Source organism: Aptenodytes patagonicus, chromosome 13 (assembly GCF_965638725.1).
Source record: "Aptenodytes patagonicus chromosome 13, bAptPat1.pri.cur, whole genome shotgun sequence".
In the NCBI taxonomy this organism is placed as follows: domain Eukaryota; kingdom Metazoa; phylum Chordata; class Aves; order Sphenisciformes; family Spheniscidae; genus Aptenodytes; species Aptenodytes patagonicus.
The window spans coordinates 10,564,670-10,586,486 of record NC_134961.1 but is presented as its reverse complement, the minus strand read 5'-3'; the positions used below and the strand labels follow the sequence as shown (position 1 = coordinate 10,586,486).

At 40.6% G+C, this 21,817-nt stretch overlaps 2 protein-coding genes across 4 annotated transcripts in view; one reads left to right on the top strand and one right to left on the bottom strand.

Moving 5' to 3' along the window:
• CHLSN (cholesin) overlaps positions 1-21,817 on the bottom strand; it is a 137,893-nt gene that overhangs the window by 24,391 nt on the left and 91,685 nt on the right. For all 3 annotated transcript variants that reach the window (XM_076351329.1, XM_076351328.1, XM_076351330.1), the window contains exon 3: positions 1,970-2,145. In XM_076351329.1, coding sequence (XP_076207444.1) covers positions 1,970-2,145 — 176 coding nt within the window. The remainder of the gene's footprint in view (positions 1-1,969; positions 2,146-21,817) is intronic.
• GPR146 (G protein-coupled receptor 146) overlaps positions 13,452-21,817 on the top strand; it is a 55,081-nt gene continuing 46,715 nt past the window's right edge. The window contains exon 1 of the mRNA XM_076351322.1: positions 13,452-14,029. The gene's annotated coding sequence lies outside the window, so the exon portion shown is untranslated. The remainder of the gene's footprint in view (positions 14,030-21,817) is intronic.

The window sequence follows — 21,817 nt, the reverse complement described above, 5'->3', positions numbered from 1 at the left end:
CAAATAGTCTCTTAGTAAATAAAAATGACAGTTTTAGTTATCATATGGTACTTCAAGTTCCACCTGTGCTACAGGAGATTCACGTCATCAGGGAATTAAGATGCCACTTCACTTAGCAACCCTTATGTCATGTAAGACTTTTTATTGTAGGTGGGGCAAAACATAAATCCACAGCACCCTTCTGTTTACTTCCAATTATATTAATCTCTTGCATCTCTAAGATTAACTTATCCTCCCACATATTATTCTCACCTGTAGCCCTACAAAAACACATAAACTGAAATCCTTGACCCACTGAAGTTGCTGGGGGTTTTACCATGGACTTCCAGAGCTCAGATTTTAGTTTCCCTTCCCCAGCTAATATATTACTTCTCTGATTACTTTAAATCCAGTTGTTTCTTCTTCCAATCTTGCTGGGTTGAAAAAACATCTGAGGTGTAAAAGGATTAAGCTGTTTTTCTGTAATTTACAATGGTGCAAGATGGTTCTGGGACATTTGGGTCTTGAACACTGTCTATGGTTGTTTGCTTGGCAGTTCAGCATCTTATGACTATCCCTGTTAAGTCTAGAAAATTCAAACTGTCTGTTGCTTAAGTAATTCCACACAACCTATTGTTGTGTGTATAGCCCTTGGACTCTGTGTATGACAAGGCCAAATAACATAGCAGGTTTACTATTTCAAGGTAATTTGGTACAGGTTGAGTGAAACTCTAGAGTCAAATTGGTTCAAATATTAGTTCAAATATAGTTTCATATTCTTGCACCTAACAATGCAAAAATCCATACAGATAACAGTGGAATATCAAACAAAAACCCACGGCTTGTTCCTTTGCTTTCCAAACCTGAAAACCATTATCTCTAGATCCACCACTTACTAGCACACATACCAGAGTATAGTCTGAGCAGATGGTTCAAAGCTGTCAATCCGTTTGCAGTTCAAAACAGTGTTGAACTACTCCAGCTGTTTTCCAGATCAAAAATATTATTGTCATTTTGCTATCGCTGCGTGCTGAGGGTTACGTAACAAAAATGCACAAGTCCCTCTGCCTGGAATGCAATTAATTTCCTCCCTCCCCACTGAGAGTGATAAGTAACAGTTCAGACAGTCTGGATGCTTCAGTTTTGAGCATGGCCAGAGATGTAACCCTGGAATTATTCCATGTGGTAACCCGCTATTTGTAACACACCAGTCTTCTGGAGGTCTTACAGACAGGGTATATTTTGCAGTTTGGAAAAAAATAAACACTATCGTCCTGTTTATACATGACCTCTTACTGTCTGTAGGGTACTATGAATGCTTTGTTGTAGTCCTTTATTTCAACCATAGACTTTGCTTTATGGTGGAATTTTAAGTATTCTAAAAAAGTACACTAACTAGATGAAGTAATTGCTTCCAATCTGAAATCAGCCACTATACTTGCTATATACTTTGGTATGCAAAAATAAGGCATTGTACACTATTAACTTTAAAATAATGGCATAATCCCATCTTAATTTACAAAAATCCAAATATCATGCAGTCGGTTAAATTCAGACTCCATGCTTAACCTCTCCATGCAGTTTGCTTATATAAAGAGAATAACTGAAACTCCTCTGCTTAAAAGAGTGCACTTAAGAAATAAAACTAATTTCCTCCATGCAATCTTTTCTGCAATGTGCCTTTCATCTTTGTAAGTGCAGCTAACCCAGTGATATTTATGTATCAACAATAAGATCTTCAGGACAGGAGCTGTCTTTCTATAAAATGTTTCCACCATATTTAACATCCTTCAGTTGTTCCTGTGATATAAATACAATAGGGTGATCAACTGTATGATAGGGTGTCAACTGAGATGAAACATTAACTTAGTACTTAACTACAGCAATTTCCTTTAACGTGTTATTACTTGGTTCAGCTTGTTCTGGATTTCTGGCACAGTTTACAGCTTACTTCTGTAGGGAGCACCTGCAATGGTTTTAGTATTCTTACCTGGTTAAATAGGCCAGAGCCAGCTCAGATCCCGACTGCTTTTTGGCCTCCACCTTTTTAGTAGAGACTCCAGCTTCCCTCATCAGCTGTTTTTCTTTCTTCTTGCGCTCTTTTTTTAATTTTCTTTCCAGTTTCCTTCTTTCCTCTGCTGTAAGTTCTTCCTCTTCTTTTGTTACCTGAAATAATCAACATTTAAATAAAATGTTTATATTTCTATAGGAAAGTGAACAAAATACACATAAATGCAATTGAAGGGCACAGGCAATATTTAAAACCAGAAGCTTCAAGCTTCATAATTTTACTCTTCACTATACTTCCATCACCTCTCTACTCTGCTCAATCCACAGAACTGTAAATACTGCACTTGCAGAAATCTGCAGAATTGCCCTCTACAGATGATTATACTGTTCTCAGCAGTACAGTAATCTGAGCACCTTCTAGCTATGTAATAAACATCATACCTAAGATTTGTTGTGCTGTTTGTTCTCTCATACTCAAACGTGAGGGGGGAATGTGAACAGCAGAGGCTGTTTCGCAGAGGAGGGAGGGTACAGAATTTTATTTTCTTTTTTAAACCTACACACATTTAAGTGGGAGAAGTAGGGTTTCCTTAAGATCCTTAGTTTCTGTTTGTTGTGTAACCTCACACTTCCCTGGACTGAGAAAACCTCTGTCTGCCACACAGGGGCTTCATCTCCATTATGCCAAAGGAGAAGATGTGACAACTACCATCTTCATCCAGACCTCTTGGAGATCCTTTAGCAATCTTGGGTAAACATATGCACAATCATGCATAAACGTACACACATATATCCCACAAAGGTTGAAGTTTCCTTAGGTTTGCAGACAGAACAGTTAATTATTCATATTGAAAACCAAATTACTATAAATATATGCATAAGTATACCCCAAATGAAAATATTTATTTCGCATACAGGTGAAGAGCATTAAATAGATATGCTGAGTTTATCAGGGAAAATCCAGAGTGAGATCACGCAGTATAGGAATAGAGAGCTGTTGCATAGCAAGGTAAGATTGACTCCAGGGACTCACAGAATCAGAATCATTAAGGTTGGAAAAGACCTCTAAGATCATCGAGTCCAACCGTCGACCCAACACCACCATGCCCACTAAACCATGTCCCTAAGCGCCTCATCTACACGTCTTTTAAATACCTCTGGGGATGGGGACTCAACCACTTCCCTGGGCAGCCTGTTCCAATGTTTCACCACTCTTTCAATAAAGAAATTTTTCCTCATGTCCAATCTAAACCTCCCCTGGTGCAACTTGAGGCCATTTCCTCTCGTCCTATCGCTTGTTACTTGGGAAAAGAGACCAACACCCACCTCGCTACAACCTCCTTTCAGGGAGTTGTAGAGAGCGATGAGGTCTCCCCTCAGTCTCCTTTTCTCCAGGCTAAACAACCCCAGTTCCCTCAGCCGCTCCTCGTAAGACTTGTTCTCCAGACCCTTCACCAGCTTCGTTGCCGTGGTGGTTTATCCTGCTCGCCGTCCCAGTCTTCCAGCTCAGGGGGCTGAATACCCTGAGGGTAACTGGTCTGACTGTTAAAGACTGAGGCAAAGAAGGCATTAAGTACCTCAGCCTTTTCCTCATCCTCAGTGACAATGTTCCCCCCCACATCCAATAAAGGATGGAGATTCTCCTTGGCTCTCTTTTTGCCATTAATATATTTGTAAAAACATTTTTTGTTGTCTCTAACGACAGCGGCCAGATTGCGTTCTAGCTGGGAAGTCTCCTAGAAGTCTGTGAGAGGTTGGTCTCTTTCCAGACAATAGTCCCAGTGAATTGTTAAGTATCAACTAGAAGCATAAAAAAATCGCAGCTGGTCTAATACGAGATGGCTGTTTCCTCAGCACCCTCTTCAAGATTTCCCTGAGAGACAGAGAGCGCTTTACTCATTACAGAACCCTAACTACTCTAATGATCATCATACACAGACCTTCACAAAACTGTAGACAAAGTAGCTTCTAGGTATCCAAACCCCTACGTACCTCAGGAAGCAGGAGGGATTTGGACGCTATGAAGCCACCTCTGCTGTGCAACCTCCCAGTAACAACTGAAAAAGGTATGAAATTCTGCAAACGACTCTTACCATGGCACTGGTCTTGCTTTTAGATATTTCCAAGTCCAAGATTGAAGGGGTGGTGCTAATTCTTAGCTTATATGATTGTTATAGACCTCACATAGTCCCAAATAAAACTTTGACACCTTCATCGTGGTTTAAGGAACTGCTGCTTCTTAGCCACCTCTATGAGTCAGGCACTGCGATAAAACGCAGGCTAAAGGTATGCACAAGGACCATTTATATATCACCTTCTCTTCCAAGTTAAGAACAGAAATCCAGTAGCAAAAATACTAGAAGTATTGGCTCCTGTGATGAGCTCAGGGGTTTTAGCTCCTGTTTGCTGTGCTGTACTACTTACCTACTATCATCTGTAGCCAACTTAAAATTGCAAACATTGACACACTTCTAAATTATGGGCTCAGATTGGAATAGGTTGTCAGGCTCCCATTTTTTTATCGAACCACATTCAGCACCTTCTGTCAAGACCGTTTAAATGTCCTGCTCATGACATTTAACACGAAGAGATGGGGCTGTGGGCAACACTGTGGAAACAGTGTTCGCAGTAACGTGAAATGTGATAGAGATGTTGCCCAAACAGTAATGATTTGCCAGTGACTCCATTAATTAATTCACTTCCTCAGCAACAGTTGTACCGGGTTTGTTAAGACAACCTGAGCAAGGAAGAGATTCCTGCGAGGCCAGGCTATATTTATAAGAAATGGGGTCTCTGGGTAGGGAAAAACCACCCACCGACAGCAGTGGAAATTGCACTGATGTAAGGTGGCCCAGGAAATGTCTACCTTATCAGTACACAAGTGGACTTTGAAGCAGACTCCTACATGACAAGCACAGGGGGAGATTACATGCAAGTGTTTGCTGAGTTATTTAGATCCATAATTCTTCTGCTCAAAATAAACACTTTCTGGTATTTCTTCCAAATCTGCACGTCCCTCAAGACACTCTTGCTACAAGCCAATGAAGGTGGAGTAGACAGAGACAAGTAAGGCAGTCTGGAGGTTCACCCATGCCTATGGCACCTGTATTAGCATCTCGCATCCCAAGATAAAGGAGTCTAACCACCACGAACATTGCCAAGAACAAGAATTACATTCAGAGAGTGGACTTGGTTCAGATCCAGCGGCTTTACTATAGCATCATACTTGCCAGGTGGGGTGCTCTACTAGAGCATTGGAAACCCATGGAGGCCAAACCAAGTGTGAAAGGAACGCTCTTCCTCCTCCCTCTGCTCCCTCCTCACCTGTTTGAGGAACCCATAACTGAAACCTGAATGCACAAGAAGATCAATCGCTTTATGAAGAGATTGATTAAAACCGCTTTATAAACTGACAAATCCTTCATGTTCTATCAATTATATATATGTTTGTCATAGAATCATAAATATCAGGTTGGAAGGGACCTCAAGGATCATCTGGTCCAACCTTTCTTGGCAATTTCTTGGCAAAAGCACAGTCTAGACAAGATGGCCCAGCACCCTGTCCAGCTGAATCTTAAAAGTGTCCAATGTTGGGGAATCCACCACTCCCTGGGGAGATTATTCCAACGGCTGATTGTTCTCATTGTGAAAACTTTTCCTTTTACGTCCAATCAGAACCTCCCCAGGATTAACTTGTACCCGTTACCCCTTATCTTTTCCATGTGACTCCTTGTAAAAAAGAAGTCTCCATCTTCTTTGTAGCCACCGTTTAAATACTGGAACATGGTGATAAGGTCTCCCCTAAGCCTTCTTTTCTCAAGACTGAACAAACCCAGTTCTCTCAGCCTTTCCTCACACGGCAGGCTTCCCAGTCCTTTGATCATCTTTGTGGCCCTTCTCTGGACCCTCTCCAGCCTGTCCACATCTTTTTTGTATAGTGGGGACCAAAACTGAACACAGCATTCCAGGTGTGGCCTGACAAGCGCTGAGTAGAGTGGGATAATGACTTCTTTATCTCTGCTGGTGATGCCCTTGTTGATGCAACCCAGCATCCCGTTAGGTTTCTTTGCCACCGCAGCAGCACACTATTCACTCATATTGACCTTGGTGTCCACCAGGACCTCCAGGTCCCTTTCCACAGAGCTGCTCCCCAGCCAGGTAGATCCCAGCCTGTGCTGCACTGCTGGATTATGTTTTCCCAGGTGCAAGACTTTACATTTGTCTTTGTTGACCTTCATAAAGTTCTTGTTAGCCCACTCTTCCAGCCTATTCAGGTCTTCCTGCAGGGTGGCTCTCCCTTCCTAAGTGTCCACTTCCCCACACCACAGTTTGGAATCATCAGCAAACTTCATCAGGGTACACTTGATCCCATCATCCAGATTGCTTATGAAGATATTAAACAGCGTTGGGCCCAATGTTGATCCCTGGGGAACCTCACTTGTGACAGGTTGCCAGTTTGGAAAGGAGCTATTTACCACCACCCTCTGGGTAGAGCCTGTCAGCCAGTTCCCCACCCACTGTACAGACCACTTGTCTAGACTGTAAGCCATCAGTTTCTCTAGGAGAAGGCTATGAGAAACCGTATCAAAAGCCTTGGAGAAATCCAGGTAAACAGTATCCACCATTTGCCCCACATCAACCGAGCAGGTTACTTTGTCATAGAAGGTGATCAGGTCTGTCAAGCACGATTTGCCCTTGGTGAATTCATGCTGGCTTTTCCCAATCAGGTGCTTCATTTGACTTGTGATAGCCCCCAGGACGATTCGTTCCATAACTTGCCCAGGGACTGAAGTAAGACTGATGTGCCTATAATTTCCTGGATCCTCCCTTAAGCCCTTCTTGTAGATGGAGGTGACATTAGCCTTCTTCCAGTCTTCTGGGATGTTCCCCAATCTTCATGACTTCTCAAAGATTATGGAGAGCGGCCTTGCAACAACGTCAGCCAGCTCTCTTAACACCCTCGGGCAGATACTGTCAGGGTCCATCAATTTGTAGGGGTCAGGCTCCTGTAACAGTTCACATACCAATTCTTCCTTCACTGATGGTGGGTCTGTGTTTGCATCAACCTGGATTTTTGTTCCCAAGGCTTGGGGCCCAACAGTGCTGGTAAAGACAGAGGTGAAGAAAGTGTTGAGAACCTCTGCCTTTTCAGTGCTGTTGGTGACTAATTCACCTCTCCTGTTTAACAGTGAGCCAATATTTTCCTTCTGTTTCTGCTTGCTGTTTATGTACCTGGAGAACCCTTTCTTGTAGTTTTTGACATCTCTGGCCAATTTCAATTCAAGCTGAGCTTTTGCTTTTCTAACTGCATCTCTGTATACCCTGGCGATGCCCTTGTAGTTCTCAACAGGTATTCGTCCACTTTTCCATCTCTGGTATGCTTCTCTTTGGTTCTGAGCAGACTCAGAAGCTCGCAGTTAAGCCAAAGGGGTCTCTTGCTCCGTCTACTTCCCTTACCTTTTTTAAGGGGATGAACTGTTTTTGTGCTTCCAGGAGAGCGTTCTTGAAAAACTCGCAGCACTCGCTACCTCCTTTATCCTCCATGGAAGCTTCCCACGGAATCCCTCCCAACTGAGCTCTGAGTGAGCTGAAGTTTGCTCTTCTAAAATCTAAAACCTTTGTCTTAGTACTAACCTTCAGCATGCTCAGCAGGATCCCAAACTCCACAATACTGTGATCGCTGCAGCCAAGGCTATCACTAACTGAGATATTACAAAGGTGGAGTGTCGAGTGTTTTCAAACAAAAATCGAGACGTGGTGCTAAATAACATTATTCTTGCTGACAGTCAAGCAAAGGATGGTTAAACAAGTGTGCTGGTTTTGGCTGGGGTAGAGTTAATTTTCTTCATCGTAGCTAGTATGGGGCTATGGTTTGGATTTGTGCTGGAAACAGTGTTGATAACACAGGGATGTTTCAGTTACTGCTGAGCAGTGCTGACACAGAGTCGAGGCCTTTTCTGCTCCTCACCCCACCCCACCAGCGAGTGCTGGGGGTGCACAAGAAGCTGGGAGGGGACACGGCCGGGACAGCTGACCCCAACTGACCCAAGGGATATTCCACACCATGTGACGTCATGCTCAGCATATAAAGCTGGGGAAGAAGGAAGGGAGGGACGTTCGGAGCGATAGCGTTTGTCTTCCCAGGTAACTGTTACGCGTGATGGAGCCCTGCTTTCCTGGGGATGGCCGAACACCTGCCTGCTGATGGGAAGCAGTGAATGAATTCCTTGTTTTGCTTTGCTTGTGTGTGCGGCTTTTGCTTTACCTATTGAACTGTCTTTATCTCAGCCCACGAGTTTTCTCACTTTTACCCTTCTGATTCTCTCCCCCACCCCACCGGGGGGAAGTGAGCGAGCGGCTGGGTGGGGCTCAGTTGCCAGCTGGGGTTAAACCACAACAACAAGACAATACCTGAACACTATCTTATTTGCCAAACACACTTGCTGAGGACTAAACATTTGTTCAGTGTCAATTCATGTATCATCTAAGTTTATTCTGACTCATCTTTTCAACTTTCTGTTTTCAAAGACCAAAAAAGGGCAAGAAAGCAGAAATTAGAATAAATAGGAGCTGGACAGTAAAGAGGATTTGCTTTTTTTGTTTAAAATACTTTTTAGCTATTTTTATGGAAAAGCCAGCATTCACGTGCAAACACATGCAAAAAAGCAACATATGTTGCATTTGTATAGAAGACATTTTATAACTCATGCTGAGAATAAAAATATTTAGGGTGAAGGTAGGTACGTAATTGTTACACAGGAAACAACGTTTTCATTCGAAAAGCCACCCTGGTACTTACTAAAATAACAATCCAGCCACACAAAGCCCAGGAAAACACTGAGGGTGGTCATTTATAAAGTGTTTGTAAAAGATTACTACAGCAGCTGTCCAACAGACGACACACTACAGTTAATCTTCTTTTAAAAATAACGTAATGAATTTGTTTACTTTTCTGTGAGCCATGAAGCTTTCAAATAAAGTGACTGTGGCACATCATTAGAGCCAGTCTGATAAAGAGGCCTCTGCTTCTTCATACTTACAGTAAATGCATAAATGTACCTTCCCTTCCCCCCACATTCCTTGCATTATCAAAAAGCTTTTTATCCCTCTCCCTGACCGCTCCATTAAAAACAGAACAAGTTGCTCCCTCCCTGTAGGTCCCAACGTAAATACCGAGCCCTAACAACATTTGTTTCCAGCACCGCAATTGATGCACTGTGGGCTGTCTGAAGCAAGAGCATTGTTCTCTCTGCAGGGCTGGTGCTGTCCCGGCGTCAGAGAGTCAGGATTTACAGCTGGAGGTACCTTCTGCTAGACCACAGCATCATCCAAAGAAAATCGGATTCATCAGGCTCCTGTCTGGGACTCCCAGCACACATACTGCAAAAGCACTCACAACTTTACAGCTCAAACAACTTTTCTAGTTGCAACTATACTTTTATCCATCCATGTCAGTAGTACGTACCACAATCTGTCCTTGACTGGTTTTTAATTTGAAAGCCTCAAGTTTTATTTGCTTCATAAAATACCTACATTTGGCAGTATATTCTCCACTGAAGCTGAGGGTAGTTTTATCGCAATTAAAAAAAAAAAACAAACCCAACCAACAAAACAACACAAGCAAAAGCAACCCTTCCCAAAACCTGCGACTCAAAACAAAACAAAACCAAACCTTTCACTGGAATTTAAAGCCTAGCTGTTTTTATTTTAACTTGGATGATCTCTGTTACGCTACTCTACTGATGCATCTCTCCTTTCTTATAATCAACAGCCCTATTTTTTAATTTTGTCTTCCCTGCACCATTAGTGTGACTGTTTTTCTGAAAGACGTGTCCAAAGTTTGTGAGCCATTTGGATTAAGAATTTTAGTATTATGTCATTATTTAAATTACAAAAACCCAACCAACAGGACTTCATTGTTTTGAGGTCATAAATATTCCACGTTGTCTCCTTCTATATTTATAAAGTGACATCACAATTTGTAGTGCTACAATTTAGTCTTAACTACAACATTGTAAAGTCCATATTTGAATGTGTGAGACACTTGTTTATTGATGTGATAAATTTAAACCATATGCATACAGAAAAACACAACACTTGCTTATTTGCAAAGCCTGCTGAGAGCTACCATACCACCTTGGATCGTGGGCTCATTAGATCTCAATCTAAACAAGGTCAGGCTAGGTCAGTACACTTGAATGAATGACATTCAGAGGAGAGCCAGTGCTTTCTCATGATTAAAGAGGTGGGAGTCTTCCACTTGGAAACTTTCCAGAAGGCCTGAGAAGGTGTTAAAAGGGATATTGCCACTGGATGCCATATTTTGAGTAGAAGACAGACCCCCAAATCTTTAACACTTATGCTCATAAAAACCCACGTCATCTTTGCAAGGGTATGGAGACGTGAGCTCAGACATCTTCAAGCAAATTCCCAAAGTTTATACTATACCATGTCCATCTGCATGCAAAGGGCTGTGACTGCCAATACAGGGCCTTTCATCAATGCCAGCCTCGAAATTTCTGAATTGTATGTAAACATAGTAATATACTGTAAATAGTCTGACTCAAAATATCTGGAGGCTTCAGCTGTGGCAGTTTTAGATACCAGTTAAAGTTTTCCATTATTTCTAACTTGGAACTATTGCACAAATTTAAAACATTTTATAAGTCTTCTTCAGAATTGAATTCACCCATCATAAAAGGGGAACCATCTCAAACTGAAGTAAAGCGTTTAATAGTGTAAAGCAGTCCTGCTAAGCAATTCAGAACCAAGAAAAATAACTATAACTGCAAGAGAAACTGGAAAAGGCAGAAAGATGTACCCAAGACAGGATTTCTTGATGATATCCAACCCTTTTTTCTGCAGCAAGAGTGGCAAAACCAAACAAGTGTAGTTTTTCAGAGACTGTATCTGCATAAAAGCTTATACTGCCAGGGGACCATGAACCGTAATAGCTGGGCAACCAGTACACCAAGATGGTATTAACAGTACACTAATTGTATTGTGTTTCAGCAGAGCAGTAAGTAGATTTTTTAATTTGTTTCCAGATTTATAGTTAGCCAGAGGTCCTTGAGTGCCTCATACTTGAGCAGAATTGAAGACATCTTCTAAAGACTTCTGCTCCTCCTCCTCCTCCTCACTCGTCACTGTTTCAGACTCCTACATTTGCATCCCCAGTTGTCTGTTGCCAGCATAGAATAAGGTTGACAGAGTCAGAAACTCTGAAGAATTGCCACAATGAACCGAATACTCATTTATTACAAATTTGCCTTTGGCTTTTGCCTGTGTAGGTCTGAACTTTCCGGCTGTTCAGGGGTTCGGCTTTGCTGCCAAACCTATAGCAGTAACCACAGTCCAAGCCACAACACCAAATTTACTATTTATTCATACCAGTGAATCCAGCTCCTCCCAAAGCCAATAGACTTTTATCCTTTTCTACCAGCACAGCAATGCAAGTCTGTACAACAGCAAAGCAAGCAACATCAGAAATTCAGAAGAATAAATTATATCTTGACTAACAGTGACAAACATACAACGAGGGCCTCAAATTTTTGAACTCCAAAGAAAAAGATGGGGAAATGGATGATACAGCTTGTTTCATAGTAGGAGCATTGTATTGCCTTGTTTGTTCATTAACTTCATGTTATTTCATAACTTTTAATATAGAGAAATGTCAAAAGGGGCTTTGTTCACTGACCAAGAACTGACGAGGAGCTACCGACCTGCCATGTAATAGCTTCTGCTTACAAATAGCCTTGTGCCCCAAAAATGCTCCGTGCATGGTATCAGCATGCAAAATGTTCTGTCTTACACAATACATATGAACACAGATAAATAGCTGGCCATCTGCCAGCTTAAAAACAAAAAGCGGAATCTATAAACACAGTTCAAAACCTACAAAGAAGAAAGACTGGCAAATCTTTAGATGCAACATTCATAAAAGAAAGATTGACAAATGATTTACTATCTGAGGCTTGCCAAAGAACTGTGCTACAACTACAGCTATAGAATTTGTGTAAAATAGTTCACAGCCATATTGAATTTAAATAACTATTTTCTATCATTTACCACTTATGGAAAGAAGTATGACCAGGGAGGGCATACGAAATTTCCTTACCATGAAGAAAGCAAATTTTGAATGAAAAGTAACATTTGTAGAAGTGTACCTCCTTACTTCATGTCTGTAGCACTTACAGAGGAAGATTTTTTTAAATTATACAGTGCTCAAAGAAAAAATTAAAAGTTTTCATAAAAGCTAGGTGTTTTTAGAATTTCACTCCTCACAACAAAAACACAGGGAATAACTTAGATTAAGTTGATTTGGAAAGGTTTCTGTAGATGCAACCCAGGCAAAAAAGCCTCAAACAAGTTCTGCAGGAAGCCAGATTTAAATAAGAACAAGCTTTTTATCTTTCTGATCCAGGAAAGGATTCTTTTAGTGGTCATGTAAATGTTTTTTTAAAAAAAAGGTGTCTTTATGCACACAGCTATAGTGTCTCACAAGCACAAATGATCAGGTAGCACCCTAAATTTGCAGCTGTAATTTAGAATAGATGCACCTTTATTAGCTTGAAACTGGACTTCATTTACAACTACATGATCTTTACATGTTTCATAAATTTACATCCAATTCTGAAGAGCACATGAAGTGTTATCATTAGGAATTGCTGAATAAGAAGAAATTGAACAATTTACTAAATTAAAATGAAAGCATTTATAGGCACACAGAACAATATGATTTACAGAACCTAGCTTGTTGAATTCCACTTTATAGATTGTTTGCTCCTATAAAATACATACTGTAGCAAATTAAGTTCTAAGGCATAAATTAGTACCATATTTTATTTCTCATTTTTCTCCACCAGTATCACAGTCCTGAATACAACAGAAATATTTAAGACACCACCGCAACTGCAGGCTTGGGGAATGCAGTTTTGCTTCATTTGCAACTACAGCACTGCCAGGAATTTTCACATATTTGTCGAAGGATTTTGCTTACTCTCTTACCCTTAATTAAACGACGTTAACCAATCAGGGGAAGATGGAATTAAAAAAAAAAGGAAAACCCTCGGAAATCATTTGTATCCACATCCTTGTGGCTTACACACAGCCCTTTTAACCCCTCCCCAAAAACGCACAGAGGAATTTTAATAGAAGGAGCAGGAGACTGTCGCAGCACTCGGCATTTTCATTGCCACCAAAGTCGTCCCCTTTAGGGGTGCTGACAATTTCTTCCGAAGTTTAAAAAGGCTTTGGGCTGTGAGAGGAGGTAGAAGCAGAGCATAGGCTGTTTTGAAACCCTTGCTGGAGAATTAAAAAAAAAATAAAAAAAAAAAACCCAACCCCAAACCACGAGCTTGATCTCCTCCAATGAAAGAGGTACCACAGGGTGTAGGCAGGTTGCCAGGCGAGCTCGGCAGCGTGACCGCACTGCATTGAGTTTCTTTAATGAAAGCCAGGAAAGAACACATTACACAGTGTTTCTTCTGAGAGCCAGCTAGCCTCCAGTGATTGAAATCAATAAAAACAGTCGGCAAGGGGCCCAGTGGGGGAAGAGAGAAATCTCCACTACAGCATTCAGTTTGCTTTCCACTTTCTCCCTCCCCCCTGAAGTCAAACTCTGAAGATCACCATGACAAGCTACTTCGCTTCCAGCACGGGGAAGACACTGGTGGGGATTTAAAGGAAGCAAACGCTTTCCTTCGCCTCCCTGCCTTCGCTCTCCCCCCAGCGCGAAGGAAATGAAAGGCTTGTTTGGAATTTGAATCCCGCCTGGAAAAACTTCATCGGACAAGTGCATCGTTCTGCATTTCAGGAAAGGGATGGATTTTACAGTCAGAGAATGCTAAAAGGTGAGAGGGGAAAAGCAAAGCAGGAATCTGATTCAGCCAGAGCCCACATACAGGCTAGGATGTCCACCACGGCAGAGGGGACCTCTGAAGCTGCAGTAAGGACTGCAAGCAAGCGCCTGAGATCGGCACGATCCGCATCCTAAAGCGGCTGAAACATTAGGGAACACGTGACCGACGCGCCGACCCAGGTAAGCAGAACCCACTTTTAATGATTCTCTGCACTGCGTCCGAAACCCTTCCGCTTCAGCCTCTGCAGACTGCCCCACGTCCTCCCTCGTTAACCTCAGGCAAGTTAACACTAAGCTTGTCCCGTCTGAAAATGGTGTTGGGCCACTAATCCCCACTGAACTATAAAAGACGCACAAAAGCCCTTTGTTTACTGTTTTTGCGTTGAATTTGCTGGTTGACAAGGTAGGACGGGGCCATTGCGTAACTCCAGCCCCTCCAAAGGAGCTCACACTCCCGGTCCAGGAGGGCCCGCTCAGAGTAAGGAGACACGACTGACACCACACGCTGGAGCTGACTGTGATCTGAGACAGTGCCAGTAATGAATTTCTAATATGGTCCATATTTATCTATTTTATTTATGTATTTTAATCACCATAGCAGCCACATACAGTACATACTTGCACCGATCTGTACCACGAATTACAGCAACTTGCATGCACGGGGGCTAGTCTGATTGTTTTGTCGAAAAGAACTTTGCAATTACTTGTTAATACAGCCAAGGGGGATTTCTGGCACGTTGTTTAGGAATGACCGACACAGGTTTACCCAGCACATACATACTCTGGCGTTACCCTAATGCATGCAGTTTTTATACAGATACCCCTATAAAAATGGGAAAGACACAGATCACAGCTGTAGATCACAACATCCTTCTCAAGTTTTTGGCCAACTTCAGATGATTTATCTAGACTTCAGTGAGACACGAAGGGTGAAATCAAAGCCTGCCTTTTGCAAGGCAAGCAAAAACGATGATAGCTACATCTCTTTTCTAGCAATGGCAGGAATTCACTGGGACAAATGATAAATAGGTGCCTACGGAGCAAGAGCAACCATGCTTGCCCCCTCTGTGCTGGCCATCATTAGATGTTGACAGCAACACACACGCTCGCTGCCAGAGAGAGCTGGGGAGGGATGGATGCCTCCACTTCCACTCAGGACCCCCCAAGGGGATGTTTCGGCACCTCATTATCCCAAACCTGTAGGGTACAAACACAGTCTGGATGACTCTGATGGTAGAAAGAAGAGACTTCCCAGCACCTCCTCCATTTCAGTACCACCAGACAGAATGCAAGAATTTAGTACAGCAAGTGCACGTGTATTTCTGCAGGTGCAAATGTTGCTCTTTCTTTGGAAAATGAGCCTTTTAAGGGTGATTTTATTACTTTCTCATCATATGGAAATGGAAGTGACCCACACACTTAAAGAGTGACCTGGAGAACACCCCCACGACCAAAAGTAAGGGACTTATTTTTTAATATAAGTTTAAGCATTTTTAAAGCATGAACTGTTCTGATCAAGCTATGAAAATGAGGCTGTATTTAGATAGTAGTAAGTTTTTACACCGATTTTATCAGTCCAGTTTTGAACTCTGCATACAGAACAATTGCAAAATTATAGCTGAAGATGTAATTAAAGAATAATAATTTACAATAAAAAAAGGCAAAGTTGTGATTCATAATAGAACATGGCCCCATATGAGTTTTTGGGCATATCCACAGACCCAAGATTCACCTCACTTTCAACAGTTTTCAAAATCTGTTCCATGCTTTGCCTCCCGCCTGCACAGATCCTTTGCAGAAACAACAGCACCTTCATAGTTCAGGAATCACAGCAATCACTCCCACACCAATCAACAAGTCTGTTTTGCACGGCTCTTGGAGCTAAATTTATCCTTACGCAGAGGAACTCATTGAAGTCTTTACTTAAAATTTCAAACAAGGAAAGCTTAGGTGAGACTTAGACAATGCGTATCACTTGTACTGCCGTTCTCAAGCTCAGATGATATTCCTCCTCATTACTCTCTCAGCAGAAAATATAAATATTACCTTTAAAGCAGAATGCAGGGTATTTTTGTTCATAGTGATGCATTTTTCAGAAGCTAAGCGGTATGAGTTTCCACAGCATTTACTGTTAATGGAACGTGTTCTTTTTCAAACACACAACATAGAAAAAAAGTATCATGTGTTTTCTTATTCAGAAGACGTTTTGACCAAATACAGATATTCTAGCAGTCGTACCTCAAGGCAAGACTTGTCAAAGTTTTTCAGTCATGCCAATGTTATTAAAGCAGATTCCCTGAACAGTGACCCCATCCTTCAGATTCTTCCTTTAGAGTATGGAGATCTGGAAGAATCCCATGTTGCTTCACTGAGTTGGATGCAAGAAAACAGAACCAATGGGAACCTATTTCTCACATTTCTACTAATCTTGATAGTCTCATATCATCAGGAGTACTTCATCCTCAGCAACAAATCACATCTTCACCATAGTCAAGAGTTTCTAATAGTTCATGCCAATCGTCCTTACAGCAATATATGTATTGGTAAAGAGCTTTTTGAAAACAGTATATAAGGTTTTGTAACAGGCAGCAACGTAGATGAAATGCTTTTAAAGACGGAAGGACAAACATTTTGTTTTAATCTCACCTACCTACATCTTTATGAAGGGAAGGATCTGGGATTCTACAAAGCAAGCTGAATGGCTATTCCAAAAACGCTGAAATTCAACAATAAAAGTATTTAAAAGACGTGTAGATGAGGCGCTTAGGGACATGGTTTAGTGGGCATGGCGGTGTTGGGTTGATGGCTGGACTCGATGATCTTAGAGGTCTTTTCCAACCTTAATGATTCTATGATTCTATGAATAAAAGGGCAAATATCAGGGTCTGCTAAACATCTGGGGCAAAACAATATGTGTGTCTGCACTGGTGGAAAAAGAGCATTGCCATCCCTTTCAAATGAAGATGATCTGACACTTCTTGAATGCTGTAAAGCTTCAAGGTATCTCCTTTCTTATTTACACCAGTGGTTCATGTCCACAGTACTGAATTAATTCAGCTGAGTATATTTAGTTTGTTCAGTCTCAAGTCTCTGAAATTAAAGTGCAATCCATTCCCAAATCCTATTTATTTAGCAATGCTTTACATGCTTTCTGTTCTTGTGAGCTCCCTGATAACTATACGTCTGTAATACTTAACTCTCAAGCTCTCCAAATTTATCACAGAGTCTTGGAACACTGAAATGACATCTGTTTTTTATAGCATCAGGTGTGCCCTCATTACACTTTTGTGAGGCAGAGCAGAAAATTGAAAAACAATTATGATTTAAGACCCTGAATTAAAATCTGTCGACTGTTTAGTAAAAATACTCCATAAAACCTGTTTGTATTTCAACAGACCACACTGAAGAATATTATTGTAAAAGCAACACAAAACAAGGTGTTGGTGGTGTTTGCTTGTTTTGGAATTAAGGCACCTAGCAAGTTATCCTAAAATAAAATTATATTAATCTACATTTCAATAATAAGCAGCTTATACTTATTTATAAAATAAACACTATAATTTATGTGGATTGAAGTTACAATTTATGTTAGTGTCAAAGTCAAGCTTTAGATGCAGAAGTTACGTTTTACATCTTTGATAAACCACGTATAAGCACAACAGAACATGGTAGTTGCCCACATAATTTTAAAGTTAAGTATAAAATAGAGTGGATAATTACAGGCGGAATAACATGAAATACAAGAAAGCATGGACCAATCCACTAACAGGAGGATTAAGTTTATCACATACCTGTTCTGTTATCGTGTATTTTTGCAGCGATCAAAAGAAAGTAAAGTTTTAAGGTAGAAACAGCAAGCAACTTCTTCATTGCACACAGGGCAGCACCGCAAAAAGCACTGGAGATGGTCATTAGAAAATGCAGACTGTCAAAAGTAAATGCTTGAATTGTTAGCGAAAGAAGAATCAACATTTCCATAGCGCATATGGGATAATGGCTAGAGTGGCAATAGATTGCAAAGCTTTGAAAGTGAAGTAGTTTATGCTTGGCAGAAGAAAAGGAGAGCAAAGGAAGAGAGAGGTTAACAGCAAACGGAAGGCCCATCTCAAGGGAAATTCTGATCTTCAAGAATTTTTTAAAAAAATTTAACTAGTCTGGAAAAAAGCCAAGATATCAGAATTCTTTTCTGAATGGCAACAGAAAAGCTTTGTATTTCTTTTTACTTTAAGAAAGTAAAAAGAAACAACACAACATACTTTAAAACAGAAAAATCAAACTAAAATAAAAATTAAAATAAAGATTCTACCTTAACGTGAGACATTCAGGTATTACGAATGTGAAATGAGAAAGCAGGTATCATACTGCTCTGTTGAAGATTTAATTTAAAGTCAAGATGTTTCCTAAAACACTTTAAATAAAATTGCAATCTCCAAAAGAAAAAAAATCAAGTTTGACAAAGGGATTTTCTCATTTTTTCCTTTTCTTTTTTTAAACTTTCTTTAGAAATGAGTACTTTCCCGTGGAATACTGGGAGCTAAAATCATACTGGAAGGTCATATGGTAGAAATGGAGAGGTGACCTCCTGCCTGTGGTGCACGCAGCATGGATACTGAAATGTGAAGTCAAGGCGAACAGGGAACACTGGAAAAGTTAGAGAAGCCAGGAAAGTCAACACCTAGTTTTCTTTCAAGATAGCAAAGACTAAAACATTATACTTCCTGCACAGGATTCTTCCAGATTCTCTGAATGAACTCTGCCTTTATTTAATGCTTTCATAAAATCTGTCATTGACCCTTAAAAACTTCTATTAATTGACTCCAAAAATTCCAAACCAGTTTTGAAACACTGACTTATCTCCCACTCTACATGACCAACCAGGCATCCAGTAACAATAAGAGGTGCAAATTCATGATAAATTCCAACTTTCAAGTTATAAACAGGAGCATGATTCATACTTTTCCTGGCTTTGAAAATGTTTACATTATTTTTTTTTTGTACCTCTACACCCAGATCTTGCTATGATTAGACTTGGGATACAACTGGAAAGGAAAGATAATAATCTGATTCATCAAACACTCTTGACAACTTTCATGACAGGAAGTATGGTTCATGTTGGCAGTTTTAAGCCAAACTTTGCTACTTGCCCAAAGTAACATAAATTTAAACCAATTGTGGAACTTTTCAGCTTAAAAATTCCTGTCAGACACATGTTCAGCACAACAATACATCACAGAACTACATTTTCTCCTTTCGTACAGTACGTGTCCATTTTTACGTACATAAAATCAAAAAGTGTTATAGCTCCTAAAGCCTCCAACTGGATAAACATTCCCAAACTGTTTTGTTTTGTATACACTTTTGCACGTCAGCTCTTTTGCACATTTGTGTCTGCCCTACTTAGCCGCAATTAGCATGGCCCAATGTGGCAAACAGAGCTGACAGCCATTGCTTCCCGCATCCCACCCAGGGCTTTTTGCACTCCCTGTCCCTTGCAGAGAGCCCTCGACTCAGGAAATACGGCAACAAAGCCTAAAGCCCCGTTGTGCTTGGCAAAACACGAACGACAGAGAGTTCTTCAACAAGGTGGAAACGCTGCTCAGAGATTGGGGGGGGGGGGGGGGGGATTTGAGAGAGCACGCGATTTGAGAGAGCAAGATATTTGAGAGAGAGAGAGATTTGAGAGAGAGAGAGAACTATTTCAGAGAGAGACTGATCCTTAAAGAGTTAGCCATGATGCTGTTCATTCCTCAAAGGTGATACAGCTCCTCTCTCATTCTAGATTTGTCACACCAACATTTATATCATTTGATTAAGTACTTGATATCTTCAATCCGCCAAACCTTATGAACAATAGGAATAGAAAATCTGAAATAAATACATGAAACCACCTGAACAATATTCCAGAGTTTTCTGGACACAGGACCAGCAGGAAGGCCACGAGAGATGACCCTTGTGCAGAATGACGACAGACCTGGGCCCTACAAGTTCCACGCAATGTAAAGCTGAGCTTAGCCACCAGAGGAATTCTGCAGGAGAGAAACATAGCGAGCAAAACTCCAAGTAGTAGGTAATACAGTTTGCATAACATTTTTCAACTCCCAGCTGGTAGTCATTTTAGAGAATCTGAGAGTTCAGAATGGTACCAGACTGTGTTTTATCTATTGTAATTAACATAACTAACAGTTCTGGTCCATGCTTTCTAATGTTTAGATGTACGAGTCAATTCTAGTTGCAGTCAGGCCTTCTAAATTTCATGTGTTTTTAAGCATCAGCAGAGCCTTCTATTACTACACTGCTAGGCTAGGCTTGGCCAAGGGCGAGATATTGTGGTTAGCAGATCTTATACATTCGTTTATCTAATGACTAATCTGAGATGCAATTTCACAGTTACTTTGAAGATTCCTGCTGCTCTAAAGAAGACCATGGGACTTATTCTAATGACCAGCCCAAAGAAGAATGCTTATATATACTGGAGAATTCAAACGGCACATAAAATGGAGAGAAAAATATAAACCCTGCATACATGAGGCCCTCACTGGCAAAATATATAGAATGTTCTTAAGTTGACAGTTTTATAACTCTAAATGGTTTCCCAAATGAAATCCAAACAAAAGAGCAGAGATGTACTCTAAATCACTCAGCAATTGCTGCTTAGAAAAACCAGCAACCACTAACTCCAGCAAACAAAAAGAGTTGCTTTAAGTAAGCTTAATGAATGGAAAAAACGTCAGGATTTTTTGTTGTTCTTTCAGCTTTATTTTTCTATATTCTTGAATCTGTACACATAATGATTCCGTTCACCCTGACAAATTTGTATAACCAACTATCAATCACGTCAACTTTTTATATGTTGAGAGAAGTCAGATATCAAGTGATAAAAATGAGTTCAGGCAGAGGGCATATGTTAAGCAGCTGTGAGTCCATTTAAGCTGTCTATACACCTAAAAGCTTAATGTCATTACACAGAGCTCCGATTTCTTCTTCTCCTGCCTTACACTAGAATATCCACATTATATATAATAGAAATTATTAATTTACTGGAAGAAATATAATCAAACAGTGACTGCAGCAGTACAAACAATATGCTTATAAATTAGACGTAGTATATTTTGCTTTACAGTGAAAGATTACACAACCAAATACTTCTGTTGAGGCTTTAAAGAAAGCTTTACTTATGAATAAAAGAATTCTCAGGTTATAGTTTCAGGAACAATTTAAACCCACATAAGTTAGTACTGCTGCCGAAAGACACGCTCTCCATTTTCTCCCACCTCTTCCTTGGGTTGGCACAAGTGTTTGTATAGTCTTGTAAACTCATCTGGGTTAAAATCACCTCTCTATCCTCCCCCAAAGGTTACTTTAAAACCAAATGAGTTCCTTAATTTGATTCACTGTGAATATTTCTGCCAGCAAAAAGAGGAGGTGATAGAAAGGTGGAAGCAAGTGGCAGTGCAGCTTGTGGGATCCCATTTTTTGCAGCCTCTGGCTGAAGACACGATCCCTTAAAATAAATATAAGGGTAAAATACGTAATGCACTAAATATAAGTGTAAAATATGTAATGTTGCCATGTGTATCCTACCTTTTAAGTATAGGGATGATGAACTTCAGCTTGCCAACTCTCAAATTATCACAGATCTTTTGGTATTTGCTGTTTTTTAGGAGTGCCATGCATTGCATGGTTTTGGGCTTTCAATTATTTCCCTCTAATCTCAAAATGACAGCAGAGGCCTAGTAAAGACAGAAAACATAATTTTTGCTTCCGAGGGCGTGAACTCCGGCTGTTCCCATGAAGCACGAGGGTACGTCAGTCACCAAGAGTCTGGTTCTATTATCAAGACCGGTGACAACATTTCCGATGACCTTAGTCAGAGGCTGCAAAAAACTAGACAAAAGGAGGCAGCAGGGAGTGGGTAATGTTTTAGTAAAAAGGAACACGAAACTGAAGGGAGTCAGAAGAATTAACGTT